The sequence below is a fragment of the Hyperolius riggenbachi genome, chromosome 8 (genome assembly GCF_040937935.1).
Source record: "Hyperolius riggenbachi isolate aHypRig1 chromosome 8, aHypRig1.pri, whole genome shotgun sequence".
NCBI classification, from domain to species: domain Eukaryota; kingdom Metazoa; phylum Chordata; class Amphibia; order Anura; family Hyperoliidae; genus Hyperolius; species Hyperolius riggenbachi.
In genome coordinates, this window is record NC_090653.1 from 65802256 (window position 1) to 65821253 (window position 18998).

General features: G+C 45.0%; 1 protein-coding gene across 2 annotated transcripts in view; it reads right to left on the minus strand.

Annotated features, from left to right (window-relative positions):
- SPRED3 (sprouty related EVH1 domain containing 3) overlaps positions 1-18998 on the minus strand; it is a 79697-nt gene that overhangs the window by 10323 nt on the left and 50376 nt on the right. For both annotated transcript variants that reach the window (XM_068250569.1, XM_068250570.1), the window contains exon 3: positions 4268-4433. In XM_068250569.1, coding sequence (XP_068106670.1) covers positions 4268-4433 — 166 coding nt within the window. The remainder of the gene's footprint in view (positions 1-4267; positions 4434-18998) is intronic.

Genomic DNA, 18998 nt, shown 5'->3' on the forward strand with positions numbered 1-18998 from the left:
TTCTTACTCTGTACAGCACCCTGGAAGGTGATGGCACTATATACAGTAAATCATTAATACTGATAAGAAGGACTAGGGATGATCAACTAGATGCAAATAATTGTTCCATGAATTCAAATTGCAAATTCCCTGTTATTATATGCAGCTTGAAAATGAACCAATCCGGATAACTTCCTGGCAATTTTTACTGGTCGAAGTTCAAGCTGCATAACATTTACATAAAGTAAGAGTACAAGGAGAAATTATTTGCATCTCATCAATCATCCCTAATTAGGACTACTAGCATAAAGGGAAACAGGGATTGAGGATAACAAAGGTATTTTTAGGAACCATAATTTGTCAGTGTTTGCTTGCTATTTGCACTTTTGTATTATTATCTCATTCCACACCAAAGGCTCTGGTCCCTTTAACCACTTCCCAACTGAGGGGTTTTACCCCTTAACCACCAGAGCAATTTTCACCTTTCAGCGCTCCTTCCATTCATTCGTCTATAACTTTATCATTACTTATCGCAATGAAATGAACTATATCTTGTTTTTTTTCGCCACCAATTAGGCTTTCTTTAGGTGGGACATTATGCCAAGAATTATTTTATTCTAAATGTGTTTTAATGGGAAAATAGGAAAAAACGTAGGAAAAAAATTATTGTTTTTCAGTTTTTGGCCTTTATAGTTTTTAAATAATGCATTCTACTGTATTTAAAACCCATGAAATGTATTTGCCCTTTTGTCCCGGTTATAAAACCATTTAAATTATGTCCCTATCACAATGTTTGGCGCCAATATTTTAATTGGAAATAAAGGTGCATTTTTTTTTCAGTTTTGCGTCCATCCCTAATTACAAGCCCATAGTTTATAAAGTAACAGTGTTATACCTCTTGACATAAATATTTAAAAAGTTCAGTCCCTAAGGTAACTATTTATGTATTTTTTTTTTTATTGTAATTTTTTTTTTTTAAATTACAAGAAAAAAAAAATTGGGGAGTGTGGGAGGTAAAGGGTTAATTTTGTGTGTTAAACTAATTTATTTCTATGTGAAAAATGCTTTGGATGTAGTTTTACTATTTGGCCACAAGATGGCTACAGTAACATTTTGTTTATGCGACCTGCAAGCGTCCTTCCGGACGCTTGCAGGAAGTAGAAAGAGGCTGAGAACTTTTTTTTTTCCCACAATGGTCGCGCGGCTCAGCCAAGCGGCAGCGGATCATTGCGGGGCTTAGATCAACGAACGGGAATGGATTTTCCCGTTCATTGATCTCCGGGAGAGCGGGCGGCGCGTATTTACTAGCGGCGGGCGGCGTGTTTACGAGCGGGAGCGCGGGCAGCGGCGGGAGCGCGGAAAGTACGTATTTCTCCGTCCCTGGGGGTTAAAGGATGGAAAAAGGGACGGAGAAATGCGTACGCGCGGGGGTAAAGTGGTTAAGGACCAGAGCCTTTTTTTTTTCTTTTTTTCACTTCCTGGTCACTGTGATTGGCTCACAGTGATCAAAGAGTCAGGAGCCAATAAAAACGTCTCCTGACTGAGGTACGGAACTCAGCTGTCTTTAGTTATGTGCCAGCGGGGATGCAAAATCATGTCCCATGCATGGAATGGGGCAGCATTACAACTATGCCACATCTGGCTTAGGCATCCACAAGTGAGACATAGTTTTAATTAGGGCCGGTCCCAAACTGGTTAAACACTAGTCAGTTCGGTCCATTTCAAAAACAGGTACTAGATGACCCCAGCGCATGTCCTCCCCACGTGCGTACACAACCATGTCCATTTGCCATGGACGCAGCACATGGACGCAAATCCCAGGGCTTTTATTAGGTATGATTGATTGGATGTTCCCTCCACACCACCTGGGTGCTGCGTTCTGTAGGGGATTCCTGGTCTTGCACTCACTTTTGAAAGCATGGCCATCTCTCCATCTACTGGATCTATGTAACGTTTGTACAGTGCAAAAGAGTTTATATACATATACACATATTTGAGGACTATTGTTTACTGGTTTTGGTGGGAACAGCACATCAAGTGACGTCATTACGTTAATGTAGGCACACCTCCAGGCTTTATTCAATTCACGTTTTCCCCAAAGCTTTCTTCTACAAGATAATTTTTCACCTTCTGTTTAAAATAAGGTTTCAGCACTTTGCAATAGAAAAAGTACCAAAAAGTAGGTGAGAAAGTATTGATAAGGTGTGAAAATGTTACCTGGGAAAAAACTTAGGGAAATTGAATAAGGGCCTTGGTGTGATTGGCCTTTCCAGAAATCCAGCCATTGTAGCGGTTGTTGCTAAAAGTAGAAAATGACCGTGTCTCGACCTAGATTTAAAGGCTATAAAAGCTCAATTCTTTATTTTATCACAGCATAGGCACACACAATGTTTCGGCACTTGACAAAGGCCTACATGACGAAACATTGCGTGTACCTATGCTGTGATAGAATTGAGCATTTATAGTTTACTCGCAGACCCAAGCCCATTTAACAACGGGGCTCCAGGGTCTGTGTTTCTCGCCGCCGCATGCACTGTGCACGTGTGCGCGCTCGGCGCACATGTGCACACCTACCCCACACCCGGCCACCTGCCTCCCTGGCCCCGTCCTCCTGTCTGTGTGAGGCTGGGTCCGTGCTGCGCACATGCGCAGTAGCTAAAAGCACGGACCCAGCTACACAGGGACAGCGTGACGCAGGGACACAGGGGTTTTATTATAGAGGATAGCCTTTAAATCCATGTGGCAACCTGGTCATTTTCTACTTTAAGCACCTTTATCTGCACCTCCTCTGGGCCCAGGTGCTGACTGGTTGACTCCCTGGTGGTTTAAACGTTGTGAGCAGTTGAGCGATTGGATAACCTATCTCGAGCGATTGTTGCTATGCCGTACCTCCATAGAGCTTAATGCAAACTGTGGTAATGGTGTACCAAAGGGTTAGTTTGGGTGCAGGCGCTTGGCTATGATATAGATGAGTGCATGGAACGGTAATGTGTTTGGCTACACTGTAGCTGAAATCAGATAGCAGCAGGGACGGCACACGGAATGGCAATGAGTTGGCTATACTGTAGCTGAACTCACACAGCTTCAGGGCCATTAAAAAAAATGTAGTAGGAAATAAATATGGCAGCCTCCGATTCCCTCCCACTTCAGGTGTCCGTTCACCACTTCATGCAAAATGGACAGTTATATTAGTGCAAAGCCGGGTGCACCGGCACACACATTTTAACCCTTCAGCCAATGGCATGAAATGGGTAGAGATTAAAGTGAACCTCCGGACTAAAAATCGACTCAGCAGCACTGAAAAGGCCTGGTGTTTCCTTAACAGTTTCACAGCATCAGAACTTTGTTTCTCTTATACAAGCCTCATTTTTAGCAGCACAGAAGAAAACTGCCCAGGCTTTTTTCCCCCGATGCTGTGCAAAGCATGATGGGATTTCTGATTTTGTTGTTCTCGTTTTGCTGTTTTGGTGCAATTTTTTTTTTTTTACATTTTGAATTTGACATTTGAAGCCTTGCGTGTGCAGCTGGGAGGGGTAATCAGGACACAGGACAGTTGGAACTGTGTCTCCTGCTCCTTGTCACCTCCTTTCAACCAAAAAGATGGCTGCCCCCATGACAAAGATGGCAGCCCCCATGAATCACAAACATTTGCCTGTTCTTTTAAAACAGGGTGGGTAAGAAATTGTATTACCTATCTATTCTAATTAACATAACTAATGTAACTTGATGACAGTATGTTTGTTTAGGCTGAAGTTCCCCTTTAACTCTACCCTGGTTCAAATCCCAGCCAGGACACTATCTGCACTGAGTTTGTATGTTCTCCCCATGTCTTTGTGGGTTTTCCCCTGGCACTCTGGTTTCCTTCCACACCCCAAAAACATACAGATAGTTATAGATAGATATGATATTCTAATGATGTTCGATTGGATCTCACCTCCTAAGCCTTTTTAAAACCTCTATTGGTTCTGCCTGCTTTGTGAGAACCTAAATACAAAGGCTGCTATTGAGGAACAGATCTTTTAAATTGCAAGTTAAAATGGTGATGTTTTGGATGTAAAACTTTCTGAGTCACCTGGAGCACTCATTCAGATCAGGACTGCCAGAGAAAACTTTGAATATTTGATTTGTAAGCTTTTTGTAAAGATATTTGATTCAGAATTGTCCCTGTCAGAGGGTCAACAATATATCTTTAATTGAGGGGAAAGGGGGGGGGGGGGGGTGTCAATGATGGCTCATTCATCAATTAAAGAGCAAGTGTCACAGGGCTGTACAGCTGATCACAACTAACCTTCTAATTCCTCCATGGCGGCTTGCACGCTCCTCTCAAATGTGACGGCATCAGCTGGACTCTGGAAGGTCAGGCCGAACTTGTTGTCCTCGACTTTCCAGTGGTGGAAGATGGGGTTGGCCTTATTGTACACCAGACCCTTTTTCAGCACACACTCTAGGATAGTCTGCAATGGAAACACGAAGAAAACTAATCAACCATTTTCTGGAGAACAGCTGGTCTCAAAACTTGTCACCACCACGGTATCATTTCCAAGTCCCAACTCATATAGCAAGTTAAAGCGGAATATAACCCTGCATTTCAACTTTGCTCTAAAACATTATTTACAGTATATTATATGCAACCAGCATTTTTTTTTACTAGACCAGCATTGGAAGGGTTACACAGAGCTTTAAAATTCCTGGAGATTTCTGCAGACGCATCAGAAGCTGACATAGATACATTTTGTTTACATAAATGTATCTAAGTGTTGAATGTGACTCACTCTCTCTGACTGAGAAGGAGCTGGAGGACAGCCAAAGAGTGTGTAACATTTCTCAATAGATACATTTAACTAAATAGAATGTAACAATCTGAACTTCTGCATATCTCTCCATGGAACTTTAAAACTCTGTGTTTACCCCTTCCAATGCTGGTCTAGTAAAAAAAAAAATGCTTTTTGCATATAATATGCTGTAAATAATGTTTTAGAGCAAAGTTGAAATGCAGGGTTATATTCCGCTTTAAAGGACAACTGATGTGAGAAGAATATGGGGGTTACCATATTTATATCCTTTTAGCCACTTAAGCCTATCTGGATGAGTATTCTCACCCAGATAGGTGCCGCTAAAGTTAAACTAGATGAGTACTGACGTTCAGTGTTCAAGCGGCGGCATGCGTGCATGCACGGGCTGCAGCCCTGCGCACCCCCACGGTTTTCCGTTTCGGCAATTGTGGAAGGGATGCATGCTTCCTGTAACCAATCGCAGTGCCTGTAATAAATGGACATGACCCCGATCACAGGCCATGTCCATTCACAAGAATAAACATGAATCAAAGTGTAAAAAGCCCCAAAACACTTCCTGGTAATCAAGCGAGTGTTTCTAGCACCTTTGAATTGCACACCACAGATGTTTCTTTTTATTAATAATTAATTTATTAAATCACTTCCAAACTGTAACGATTGTGGAACTCTCTCCGTGATCAGCGCACAACGCGTGCGCTGATACGGCGGAAATCCTCCACAAGCGTATAATTGCAGGAACCCAGCAAAAGGTGCTACGCACCCGTAGAGGGAAATTCCTGTCGGCAGATGGCGCTGAGGAGTGCAGAGGAACCAATCCTCTGTACCTCCACAAATGCCAGACAGGAATTGCACGAAGCGCAGAACGCAATCGCAAGAGAAGCGATTGCGAATGAGAACGAGCAAAGGGACAGGTTGTATGTGTGTGCGCCAATCTAGTCGCCACCCCGCGACAGCACACACACAACAGCAGATACGAAACAGAAACGCAACCGCAAGAAAGGCGATTGCCAAAAGTGACACAAGGCAGATCAGAACAGAATACGAGGTTAGCAAAGGCACAGCAAATAATACAATGAGAATAACAAGGAAAATAACAAACGCTAACTGAACGCGAACACCGCACTCATTCGCAACAGTGCACGCGTTCGTGCGCGGTCTCCACGTGATAAGCACAATAGAGACAAGCACGCCTAACTAACCAAGACAAGACAAACATGTAACAGAGGACGCGAGCGCTTGCTTATCGGTTACCTCCAGCAGGCGTTCGTAGCAGACAAGACAGACACACGAAAACAGGGACAAGCGAGAGATAGGATCCACAGCACTAACGAAATTTTCCATATAGCAGGGTCACAGACGGAAGATCTCAAAGATCTGTTTCTAAATGAAAAAGCATCCCACACATCCTTGAGGAAACCGGCAGACTCATGCCGATCACAATCTGCAGGAACATCCGAGAAACAGGCATCAGATCGCACAGATTCAAACTGCACACTGTCAGGAGCGAATCCTTCAGGATTCACACAGGAATCAACCACAGCGGCACACTCATTCATTTCAGATTGCACAAAGTCAAAACTCACATGCTTTACCCCAGAAAGGCAGGAACAATCATCCGAGAACGATGTCTTTTTATTGGAATCAATTGGTTGGTGTGTGTGCAACTCATCCAAAATCGTCTGCCACACATAAATCACCAGATCCACATCACCCTCGTCACATTCATCGGAATCAATCAAAAGGTACATAGAATCGAGACAATTATTCAAGACATCTTCGCTTTTTGCGATGTAAAAATCGCAAAAGGCTTTCCAATCAAAATCGAATTCCTCCAGCAAGGCCCCAACATCCCAGGAAGCAAATGGGGGTTCAAACAGGCCAGTATCTAGATAATCTCCATATGGGTGGAGATCAGGAACAAGAACAGATTTTTAACTGCTGTAATATAGTGTGCGATCCTACCTATAGCAGGATCCACATAAGCTTTGGATTGGGGCAACGAAACCTGAGACTGAGAAGTCTCTCTGAAATCATCACATTCAAGTGCTTTCCCTACTTCAGAGTTTACGGATCTAATTTCTTTATTTGTAGTTGCTATGGGCAACGGATTTTTCCGCTGGGAAGTCTTCCTAGAGCTTTTACGTTTAGACTTAGCAGCTCTGGATGGCTGCTTTTTGGATGAAAGAGTAGATGGAACAGCTGATTGAACTGCTGACAACAACTCATTAAGGGGGTATGGTAATTGAAGTAATCTCAGCCAATTGTGAATTAAAAAGGCCAAGAATTCCAGGGGTCTTTGACTCAGGGTGGTATGATCTAACACATCATAAGCCCACATTGACATTTCGCCCCCAACAGAATGTAGACCATTTGGGAGGCCCAGGTAGACACTGGGGTGCATTGGAATTCAGGGTTCGCCAAAAGTTTAGTGCACTCAGCCAAACCTCGTCTGCTGATTCAGGTTCAAGATTTTTAAATCTCTTAAAGGTACAAGAGCCATATTCGACAAAAACACAAATACAATACAATACAAATCGGAAATTCCCTCTACACTGGGAATTTTGGTTGGGCTGGTCATACTGTAACGATTGTGGAACTTTCTCCGTGATCAGCGCACAACGCGTGCGCTGATATGGCGGAAATCCTCCACAAGCGTATAATTGTAGGAACCCAGCAAAAGGTGCTACGCACCCGTAGAGGGAAATTCCTGTCGGCAGATGGCGCTGAGGAGTGCAGAGGAACCGATCCTCTGTACCTCCACAAATGCCAGACAGGAATTGTACGAAGCGCAGAACGCAATCGCAAGAGAAGCGATTGCGAATGAGAACGAGCAAAGGGACAGGTTGTATGTGTGTGCGCCAATCTAGTCGCCACCCCGCGACAGCGCACACACAACAGCAGATACGAAACAGAAATGCAACCGCAAAAAAGGCGATTGCCAAAAGTGACACAAGGCAGATAAGAACAGAATACGAGGTTAGCAAAGGCACAGCAAATAATACAATGAGAATAACAAGGAAAATAACAAACGCTAACTGAACGCGAACACCGCACTCATTCGCAACAGTGCACGCGTTCGTGCGCGGTCTCCACGTGATAAGCACAATAGAGACAAGCACGCCTAACTAACCAAGACAAGACAAACATGTAACAGAGGACGCGAGCGCTTGCTTAACGGTTACCTCACCGAGCCTCCAGCAAGCGTTCGTAGCAGACAAGACAGACACACGAAAACAGGGAAAAGCAAGAGATAGGATCCACAGCACTAGCGAAAGTGGCTAGCGTGATCCAGGTACAGAGTAGCAGAACAGAAGGATCCACAGCACTAGCGGAAAGTGGCTAGCGCGATCCCAGGAGACAGAACAGAAGGATCCACAGCACTAGCGGAAAGTGGCTAGCGCGATCCAAGGAGACAGAACAGAAGGATCCACAGCGCTAGCGAAAGTGGCTAGCGCAATCCAGGAAGACAGAACAGAAGGATCCACAGCGCTAGCGCAAGATGCTAGTGTGATCCAAGTGAGACAGATCAGAAGAGATAGCTGGTAGCAACCGCTGCACCAGCTATACTCCAAGAACAGAGATCAGAACCATTTCCTGTCGACCACCGCTGGGACAGGACAATCGCAACAGAACAAACAAACAGATAAGCAATCCTAACTGCACTAAGGAAACCTGCCTAGTGCAGTTTTCCAGGAATTACTCTAAGCTGATCTTCAAACAGAGAGTAAGGCTGACACTCCTCCAGGAGTGTTTCACAGGAAGGAATCCTTGTGACCAGCCAAGCATTGTGGGAAACACATAGTACTTATAGTACACGCCTCCAATGAATGTGGCCAGGCAATTTGCATGAAAACGTATGCAAATTCCTTTGCAAGCACAAGCTGCAAAACTGACAGAAGCTCTTCTTTCCAGAGTCCTGCAGCATGCAAACCTAAACAATGGTTAAAAAGCTGCCTGCCTGCACAGGCAGCTGAGCAGATCATTACACAAACCCACCCAAGTTACCAAGCAAACAAATTGAGAAAAAAAACAGTAAAAAAAAAATCAATAAATAGTTGCATTATGGACTTAGCTTTTTTTAATATGTATGTCATGAGGGTATATTACTCCTATTTTAGTACATAAGGGCTTACAATTGATGGGACACAAAAAAACTGAAAAAAATACACCACATAATATATATTTATTTCCACATAATATATTGACCCCATACATTGTACTAGGTACTTAATTTAAATGTTGTGATAGCCGGGACTAATGGGCAAATAAAATGAGTGATTTTTTTTTTTATTATAGTAACATTGCTTATTTTAAAACTATTTTTTGGAATTGGAGAAATATTGTAAATTTTTTATGTGTATTCGCCTATAAAATGCATAGAAAATAAGTACCATATATACTCACATGCAAGTCGAATTTTTGACCCCCAAAAGGGGGGTCAAAAGTTGGGGGGTTGGCTTGTTTGCAAATCTTTCCTGGTGGTCCCCCCCCCCCCCCCGCTCCCCACTGCCTGCTCCCCCAGCTGCCGCTTCCTAATCCGGATTCCCCTCTCATGTTGCGTATGAAGTGTATCACAGCAGCACGCCCGGCGCTGCTGCTGTGACGATGCAGGGGGCAGGAAAGAGCGGTTCCCCTGGTAACGGCGATGCATATCGCCGCTACAGGGAGCCGCGCTCTTTCCTGCCCCCTGCATCGTCACAGCAGCAGCGCCGGGCGCGCTGCTGTGATACACTTAATACGCAACGCATGAGAGCGGGAAACCTGGATTAGGAAGCCGCTGCCTAAACAGGTAATAGCAGCGGGGCTGTGGGGGGAGCGGGCAGCTATACTGGGCACTATACTGGCTATACTGGGCACTATACTGGCTATACTAGGAACTATACTAGCTATACTGGGTCACTACCTACCAATACTGGGCACTATACTGGCCACTACCTACCTGTAGTGGGCACTATACTAGCTATACTGGGAACTATACTAGCTATACTGGGGCACTACCTACCAATACTGGGCACTTTACTAGCTATACTGGGCACTATACTGGACACTACCTACCTATACTGAGCACTATACTAGCTATACTGGGCACTATACTGGCTATACTGGGCACTACACTAGCTATACTGGGCACTATACTGGCTATACTGGGCACTATACTGGCTATACTGGGCACTATACTGGCTATACTGGGCACTATACTAGCTATACTGGGCACTATACTGGCTATACTGGGCACTATACTAGCTATACTGGGCACTTTACTAGCTATACTGGGCACTATACTAGCTATACTGGGGCACTACCTACCAATACTGGGCACTTTACTAGCTATACTGGGCACTTTACTAGCTATACTGGGCACTATACTAGCTATACTGGGACACACTGGGGGGATCACGCGGCCTGCACCAATCCAGCATTTCCTACCCCCGGTTTATATGGGGGTCAATCATTTTCCCCTGGTTTTTCAGGTAAAAGTTGGGGGGTCAGCTTATATGCGGGTCGGCTTATATGCGAGTATATACGGTAATTACTCAAAACAAAGTATCACTCACAAAAATGTGTAGATACTTGAACTGAGGCGCCAGAATAGAGTAAAAACGTCTAAAAACCGTTTAAAGTGGGAAGCTATGGTGGACTTACCTCCTTCGTAGACAAAACAGACATAAATTTGTTATTTTTATATAAAAAATTTTATTAGATGCTCCACTTTGCAACACATTTTGCAGGTACAGTCCTGCTTCATCAGGCAAATAACAGAGAAAACTAATATGGGTCTGGATAGTAGCCAAGCGCCTCTGTCAAAATCGCTCACAAATAGCTTAATTTATGGCGAAAAAATTGATATAGATAAAGATATAGATCATTTACGCTTGATGAGTAGTGATAAAGTTATTGGTGGATAAATGGGAGGAGCGCTGATGGGAAAATTGCTTCCGTCTTGAAGGTGAAAACACCTGTAGACTGAAGTAGTTAAACACTTAAAGGGAACCAGAGATGAACGATTCACACAAAATACACTTATCGGTCGATAGCTTGTAAAGAATAAATGCTCTACCTGATAATTTCGCCACTCTGGTGTGCCTTTTTGAGTGTTTTTTATCCATTATTGCTCCAGGAAATATCCAATATGGCCACCAGGTTATAAGCTGTTCTGGATGTGCTGTCTAGCCTCTATGAGACTATAGACAAGAAGGGCTGCAGCAGGCTTTCATATGTGTGCTTTCAACTTTATTATTCTGGCATGCTGATCAATAAAAGGGATCTATAATGCCTTTCATTGATCGCTGGGCTAACGGCCGGCGGCGGGAGAGCGCACGGGAGTGCGCGCAGCCCAACTGGACGAGAATGTTCGTCCAGTTGGGCTTAAGTGGTTAAACAATACCAGTTGCCTGGCAGCCCTGCTGGTTTATTTGGCTGAATCACACCATAAACAAGCATGCAGCTATTCTTGTCAGATCTAACAATATAGTTAGAAACACCTGATCTGCTGCATGCTTGTTCAGGGTCTATGGCTAAAAGTATTAGAGGCAGAGGATCAGCAGGGTTGCAAGGCAACTGGTATTGCTTAAAAGGAAATGAATATGGCAGCCTCCATATCACTCTCATTACAGTTGTCCTTTAAGAACGTACTGGACACATGTGGGAAACCAATAACTTATTTTCAAGATCCATTCTTAAAGAGGAACTGTAACATCAAACTGTCCCCTGGGAGGTACTCACCTCGGGTGGGGGAAGCCTCAGGATCCTATTGAGGCTTCCTACGCCGTCCTCCTTTCCTCGGGGGTCTCGCTGCAGCCCTCCGTACAGCGGCGACGTAAATATCTACCTTCCCGACTCCTGCGCAGGCGCTCTGGTGGCTGTCGGCTCCGAAGTAGGCGGAAATACCCGATCGTCGTCGGGTCTGCTCTACTGCGCAGGCGCAAGTCTCCGGCGCCTGCGCAGTAGAGCGGACCCGACGGAGATCAGGTATTTCCGTCTAGTTCCGAGCCGAAAGCAGCCACAGCACCCCCGCTGGAGCCAGCAAAGGTAAATATTGAAATTACAGTCGGGCCTGTCGCCGGCTGTTCAGAGGGCTGCAGCGAGACCCCCGTGGGACGGAGGACGGCGTGGGAAGCCTCATTAGGATCCGGAGGCTTCCCCCACCCGAGGTGAGTACCCCCAGGGGATCTTTTTAATGTTACAGAGTCTCTTTAAGATTGTTTTTTAGTTTTTAAACATGTAAATAAGTAGTGATACTGTCATATGATCTGCTGGTACCTACTTTTTGAAGACCCAATGTTTGGTAACTTTTTGATATTTTAATTTTACATTGGTCATTTGGGTCATCACTATGTTAGCCTGTTGCTTTTAGAAATGTGTTTATCTGGCCTGTGTATCTTCTTCCCATTAGCAAGTTATTATATTCTTGCATTTGGTTTCTTTTGGCTGCAGTTCTTTTGGCTATAATGAAGAACTCAAAAAAAAATTCTCCACTTTTTTACTCACCACTTCTGAAATCCTGATTGCCATATTTATAAAAATGGTTAATTTGCATATATTCAGCAGTGATGCACTTGGAGACATCTCAAGCTCACTCCAACCTGAATTATCGCAAATTCTTTCTGTTTTAGGAAAGCAAACTTTTGTATATATTTATAAAAAGATTAAGTTGCCTTCCATGGCAATATAGTCTTAAAATAGAGGAGAAAAGCAGTACAATCACTCCCCCAAATGGCAGATACATAGTTTAAATCGGTTGCATAGAGAGCTGATAAGCATTGGTGCCAATAAAGCATCAATAATGGCAAATGGCAAGGATAGATGTTTGAAACAAACACCACATCTCTCCATTATTTCCTATGGAAGCAATCGCAATCCAACAGCAACAGGCTAAAGCCCAGTACGCCCAACCAGTTTTGATTGGCCAATGATTGGCCAGTTCTTTAACCACTTCACATCCAGACTTTGTTTCCCTCTTATGGACCAGAGCAGTTGTGATGTTTTGGCTATGTCCCTATTTAAAGAGAACCAGGGACAAATAAAATAACATATTTATACATACCTGGGGCTTCCTCCAGCCCCATCAGCCTGGATCGCTCCCACGCCGCCTTTCTCCGCTGCCTCTGTCCGCCGGTACCGGGTCCCGTCATTTCGGCCAGTCGACGCAAGCGCAGTGCGCTCCCTCCATACTGCGCAGGAGCATGTGTAATGACCCGGAGGGAGCCCCTGTGCATGCGGAAAACTGGCCGCCTCCGGCGGAGGTGACGGGACCCGGTACCGGCGATAGAGGGAGCGGAAGGACGGCGGCTTGGGAGCGATCCAAGCTTATGGGGCTGGAGGAAGCCCCAGGTATGCATAACATCTTTTTTTTTTTCATTTTTAAACTTCGTTCATCTCTGGTTCCCTTTAATCAGCAATAACTGTATCCCTTCTTATGGCACCTAAATAAAATATATATTGTTTTTTTCAAGACAACCTAGACTTTCATTGTATGGCATTTTCTCCCTCAACCAAATTTGTTTTCTATGCATATTAATAGGAAAATTGTAAAAACACATTATTTCTCAGTTTTACCAATACCAGTTTTAAAATAAAAAGTGGTATTGTAGATTAAAAACACTAATTTTATTTGGCTATTTCTACTGTTCCTGTCCTAATTTATGGTAAGGATATTTGATTCTGAAAGAATGCTATAGTGTGTATTTTTCACTATGAACTGAGAAAATAAAAGTATTTTTAATGGTAAAAATCAATCTTATTAGCTCAGGGAACATATATTCTTTTCACCAATTAGTGCTGCATCAGATAGTGCCAGAAGTACCGTATGCACAGAAGCAAGCCCAATTGTGCACAGCAGTGCTTAACCACTTCGGTACCAGCAGCCTCTGCCCCCTTAAGGACCAGAGGCTGCTGGTACGCTAAAACGCTGCATTCCGACGAATCGCCGCAATAATCCGTTGCTCCCGCCGGTCACGCCACTCTGTCTCCGCCGCAGGCTCCTCTCTCTGCCGTCTCTATGACGGCAGAGCGCTGTGCGCCGGTCAGGAGCCGCTTTCATTGGATCCTGACCCTGTCACTCAATGTAAGCCAATGGGATTGGCTGACAGTAATGACAGGGCCAGGAGCCAGTGGAAACGGCTCTTGCCCGGCTCACAGTGCTCTGCCGTCATAGAGGCGGCAGGGCAGCACATTGCAGCGGGTAGAAAGCGGCGAGAGCGGCGGGAATGGGCGGGGATGCGCGGTGAATGGGACGTAGAGTTTACGTCCGGTCAGAACCGCAGCGCCACCCGCCCAACGTAGATATAAACTGCGTCGGTCCGTAAAAAGTTAAGCTACAAGACGTATACCTACCGTATGTCCTCATGGCTGAGATGAAGTCAGTCACAGAGGATGTAGAACTCGCCGCCGGGAGACTTGGGTGTAGGATACAGCCGGTATATGGCTTATCCTGATCCTGCACAAGCACTGTACTTGCTATTTCCTCTCCAGGTCCACGTGGGTAATGATGTAATTCGGCTTCCAGCTATTGCTGGCGGCCGAATTACAGTGTTTTAAAAGTAACTTCAGCTCCGTCTTCTGACGGCGCTGAAGTTACTCACTGTGTGCCGCTATAGCTGTAATTCCTATTATGGTGTATGGTGGGGCCGGCTGCACCCAAATCTACTGCGCTGTTAGATATACTGTAATCGTGGATAAAGTGGTTAATGTAGTGTGAGGGTCAATCAATTTTGAATACTGTGAACAGATTGTGTAGGTAAGTTCTTATATGACATGAAAGTGGTAAAATTGGCTAATCATAATTGGATGTGTACACCAACGCACATGCTATAGTATGACCCAGTCTGACCTGGTCCCGAATCGGACAGAAACTGCCACTTGCATACCTGATGTTTAACTTTTTCAGGCAGAGAAAGACAAAAAGGAAAACAGCATAGTTATTTGTGTGCTAGGCACTGTACATACACATGTCTATCTCATCATGACACGTTACTTTGGTTGTCGCGCATCTCCGCTTGAATGATCAGTCTCCCAGCCGCGATCGCCGCTAGGAGACTGCTAGACAGCGAAACCGCTGCCTATTTACTCTGTACAGTGCTGCAATCTAAGGCAGCGCTGTACTGGGGACAGCCGGGTGACAGGGAGGCAGGAGAGCTATCGGCTCTCATAGGCTGAAGCCTATGAGAGCCGATCGATGTCATTGGCTGGCTAGGAAAGGGATGGAGGGTGGGTTAAAAAAATAAATAGCCACATTTATTTAAAAAATTAAGAAATAAATATTTATTAAAAAATAAACACCCCAGCAGCAATCAGAGCCCACCAACAGAAAGCTCTGTTGGTGGGCAGAAAAGGGGAGGGGATCACTTGTGTGCTGAGTTGTACTGCCCTGCAGAGAGGCCTTAAAACTGCAGTGGCCTAAATAGAAAAAAAAATAGCCTGGTCACTAGGGTGTGTAAGCCTATGGTCCTGAAGAGGTTAAGCTTGGTACACACTTTCAATTGTGATTGGCCAATCACTGACCAATTTGTCCATGTTAATGGAAATAAAGAGTACTACTGTGTTTAAAGCTGGCCACTAACGGTCCAATTTCTAGCGAAAAATCGTTAGAGCGATCAGAAATTCTGATCGGACGAAAAATCGTTCACTACACCATCAACTAACCAATCATTGCTTCCTATCTATCACGACCACCAAGAAAATCCAAATTTTCGTTCGATGAAAATTCATTCGGGCGACATTTTTTTCACTCGTTCATAATCAATTGTGTCCACCAATGGAGATTATTTACAACCAATCCGATCAGAATTTCTGATCGCTTGAACGATTTTTCACTAGAAATTGGACCGTTAGTGGCCAGCTTTAGCAATGTTTCTGATTTGGTAATTATTTTCCAAGAGTTCTTTTTTGTGCCCAATCTCCATATTACCTTCTATAGCATCTAGTAAGCAAAAAATGCCTTTCACTTTTCCAGACATAATCGTCTTCATTAAATTCCAAGATTAAAAGAGTATAAGAACTTGCTTCCCCCGAAAAGCACAGAATTCGAATTAATCTGGTTTATTAAACCAATCAGCTTGAGTGTTAGGACATTGCTTTTAGGCATATTGGCAAGTAATTTCTCTTGTTTTTAGTAAACTTTCTTCAGCACCACACATCACTAATCGCCTACTGTGCTACATTACTCTGGTATATATATATATATATATATATATATATATATATATATATATATAATGTGTTTTTTTAAAGAGAACCCGAGGTGGGATTTAATTATGTTACTGGGGCACAGAGGCTGGTTGTGCACACTAAGACCAGCCTCCGTTGCCCCATCGTGTGCCTCCAGGACCCCCCTGCGCGCCGCTATACCCCCCGCAGTGCTGGCGACACGCATTGTGTCACCAGCACAATGTTTACCTATGCGCTGTCTGTCAGCGCCGCTCCCCCGCCTCCTCCGCATCGGCGCTACCCGCCCGTGTCCCTTCCCTCCTGCTGATAGGAGGGAAGTGACACGGGTAGCGCCGATGCGGAGGAGGCGGGGGAGTGGCGCTGACAGACAGCGCATAGGTAAACATTGTGCTGGCGACACGCTGCGTGTCGCCAGCACTGCGGGGGTATATCAGCGCACAGGGGGGTCCTGGAGGCACACGATGGGGCAACGGAGGCTGGTCTTAGTGTGCACAACCAGCCTCTGTGCCCCAGTAACATAATAAATGCGCGTGAAACGTTGCACCGGGCGTGACTAAAACGTTGCACCGGTTGCCCCTAAAACGCTGCATCGTGCAATGTTTCGGGCGCACATGGTGCAATGTTTTAGGGGCACCCGGTGCGCCAATTTAGTCGCACCTGGTGCGATGTTTCGTGCGCACCGCTAAACTTTGTGCGAGATAACTTAGCGTGCAAAACTTTGCGCATCCTAAAGGGCTTTAGGCGTGCTAAGGGGCTTTAAGGTGTGCTAAGTTAGCACCCTTTTGTGAATCCAAGCCCAAAATGTATTAAGATTTTGCATATTAATTACAACAGCGCCCAACCAACTGGCGGGCACAACAATACATATATTAACCAGAGAACGCTACAAAGCGCTCATAAAATGTACACACAACTGATGTTAATCTTACAGGCCCCTAGTTTTCCAATTCTGTTCCCCCCTTTAAATAAATGGAAAACATCAGCTGTATGCCAGTCATATTGAATTGACTTTTACTACAGTAGCTTAAATATCCCAGTTAATGTCTGGATAATTGAAATCAACAATAACTATGACCCCATTATTGCTTGCAGCTTTTTCAATCTGTTCCAGAAATTTTACTTCCTCACAGGGGTGCCTCTAGCCATTTTGTCACTCCAGGCGAGAAAACCTGTGTCGCCCCCCCCCCCCCCCCCCCACCGTCGTGGCAACCCCCCTATGGTGCAGCACTAACGTCACACAACAGCAGATAACATGGGCAATTCTGAACATGTTCAGATATATAATAATAGCATATGTCCCCTATAAATTAAATGCAGATAACATGTTCCCCACGGATCAAATGCAGATATGTCAGCATAGATCCATAGCCCCCAACCGTCCCGGATTGGTCGGGATTCTCCCGATTTGGGGGGGCCCCCCCGCTGTCCCGGGCCCCCCCTCTTGAATCCCGGCCGGCTGGGCAGATAATGGAAGCGGAAAAACTGATCGAGGCTCCAGCCGCGGTAATGAGGGATGCGGTAGCTTCACTGCTTCCTCCCTCCCTCTCTCTGAATACCCCCCTATGTATGTCTGTGTCCCCCCTCCCTGTAGGCAGAGTGAGCGCAGCGGAGCGGGCAGTCGGGTCCTCTTACCGCTGATCCACGCCGCGCGTACTGTCTCTCTGGCATCGGACCTCCATGTGCTTCCTGTGACGTCATAGTAAACAGGAAGCACATGGAGGTCGGATGCCAGAGACAGTGTACGCGTGCATCAGCCAGCGGTAAGAGGACCCGACTGCCCGCTCCGCTGCGCTCACTCTGCCTACAGGAAGGGGAGGGGGGCACACAGACATACATAGGGGGGTATTCAGAGAGAGGGAGGGAGGGAGGAAGCAGTGAAGCTCCCGCATGCCTCATTACCGCGGCTGGAGCCTCGATCAGTTTTTCCGCCTCCATTATCTGCCCAGGCAAGCCCCCCCAACCTCCTCCCCACCCACAGGCACCCTTACCCTCCTCCCCACCCACGGGCAGGGTGTATGAGGGTATACTTATTAAAAAAAATATAAGGGTATAAATATTTAATTAAAAAAAATCATCAAAAAAACGATGGTAGGCGTGTTGGGGGTGTGGTTAGGGGGTGTGGTTAGGGGTGTGGCCAGGGGTGTGACCAGTGTCCCGGTTTCTTATTTTAAAATGTTGGGAGGTATGTAGATCAAATGCACATAACACATCCCCCACAGATCAAATGCACATAACACATCCCCAACAGATCAAATGCACATAACACATCCCCCACAGATCAAATGCACATAACACATCCCCCACAGATCAAATGCACATAACACATCCCTAACAGATCAAATGCACATAACACATCCCTAACAGATCAAATGCACATAACACATCCCTAACAGATCAAATGCACATAACACATCCCTAACAGATCAAATGCACATAACACATCCCTAACAGATCAAATGCACATAACACATCCCTAACAGATCAAATGCACATAACACATCCCTAACAGATCAAATGCACATAACACATCCCTAACAGATCAAATGCACATAACACATGCCCCACAAATCAAATGCACATAACATGTCCCCATAGATCAAATGCAGATATGTCCGCAAAGATCAAATGCAGATATGTCCGCAAAGATCAAATGCATATAACTTGTCCCCATAGATCAAATGCAGATATGTCCCCATAGATCAAATGCAGATATGTCCCCATAGATCAAATGCATATAACATGTTCCCCCAGATCAAATGCAGATATGTCCCCGTACATCAAATGCACATAACACATCCCCCACAGAACAAGACAAGACATAATTTCCCACATAAAACTATTTCATGTCCACCAAAGATCAAATGCAGATGACACACGTATGCTTTTTCGCATAACAAGCCTAGAGTGAAAACATCACACTGTGACGATGATCGTCATTGGACTCTAAGCTTCTCTGAGGAAGGACAGTCAATGACATCTCTATTCACACTGTACAGTGCAGCTAAAATAATTTGGTAGGATATGGTAGGAGATTCCACTATGACCATGGTAGGAATTAGA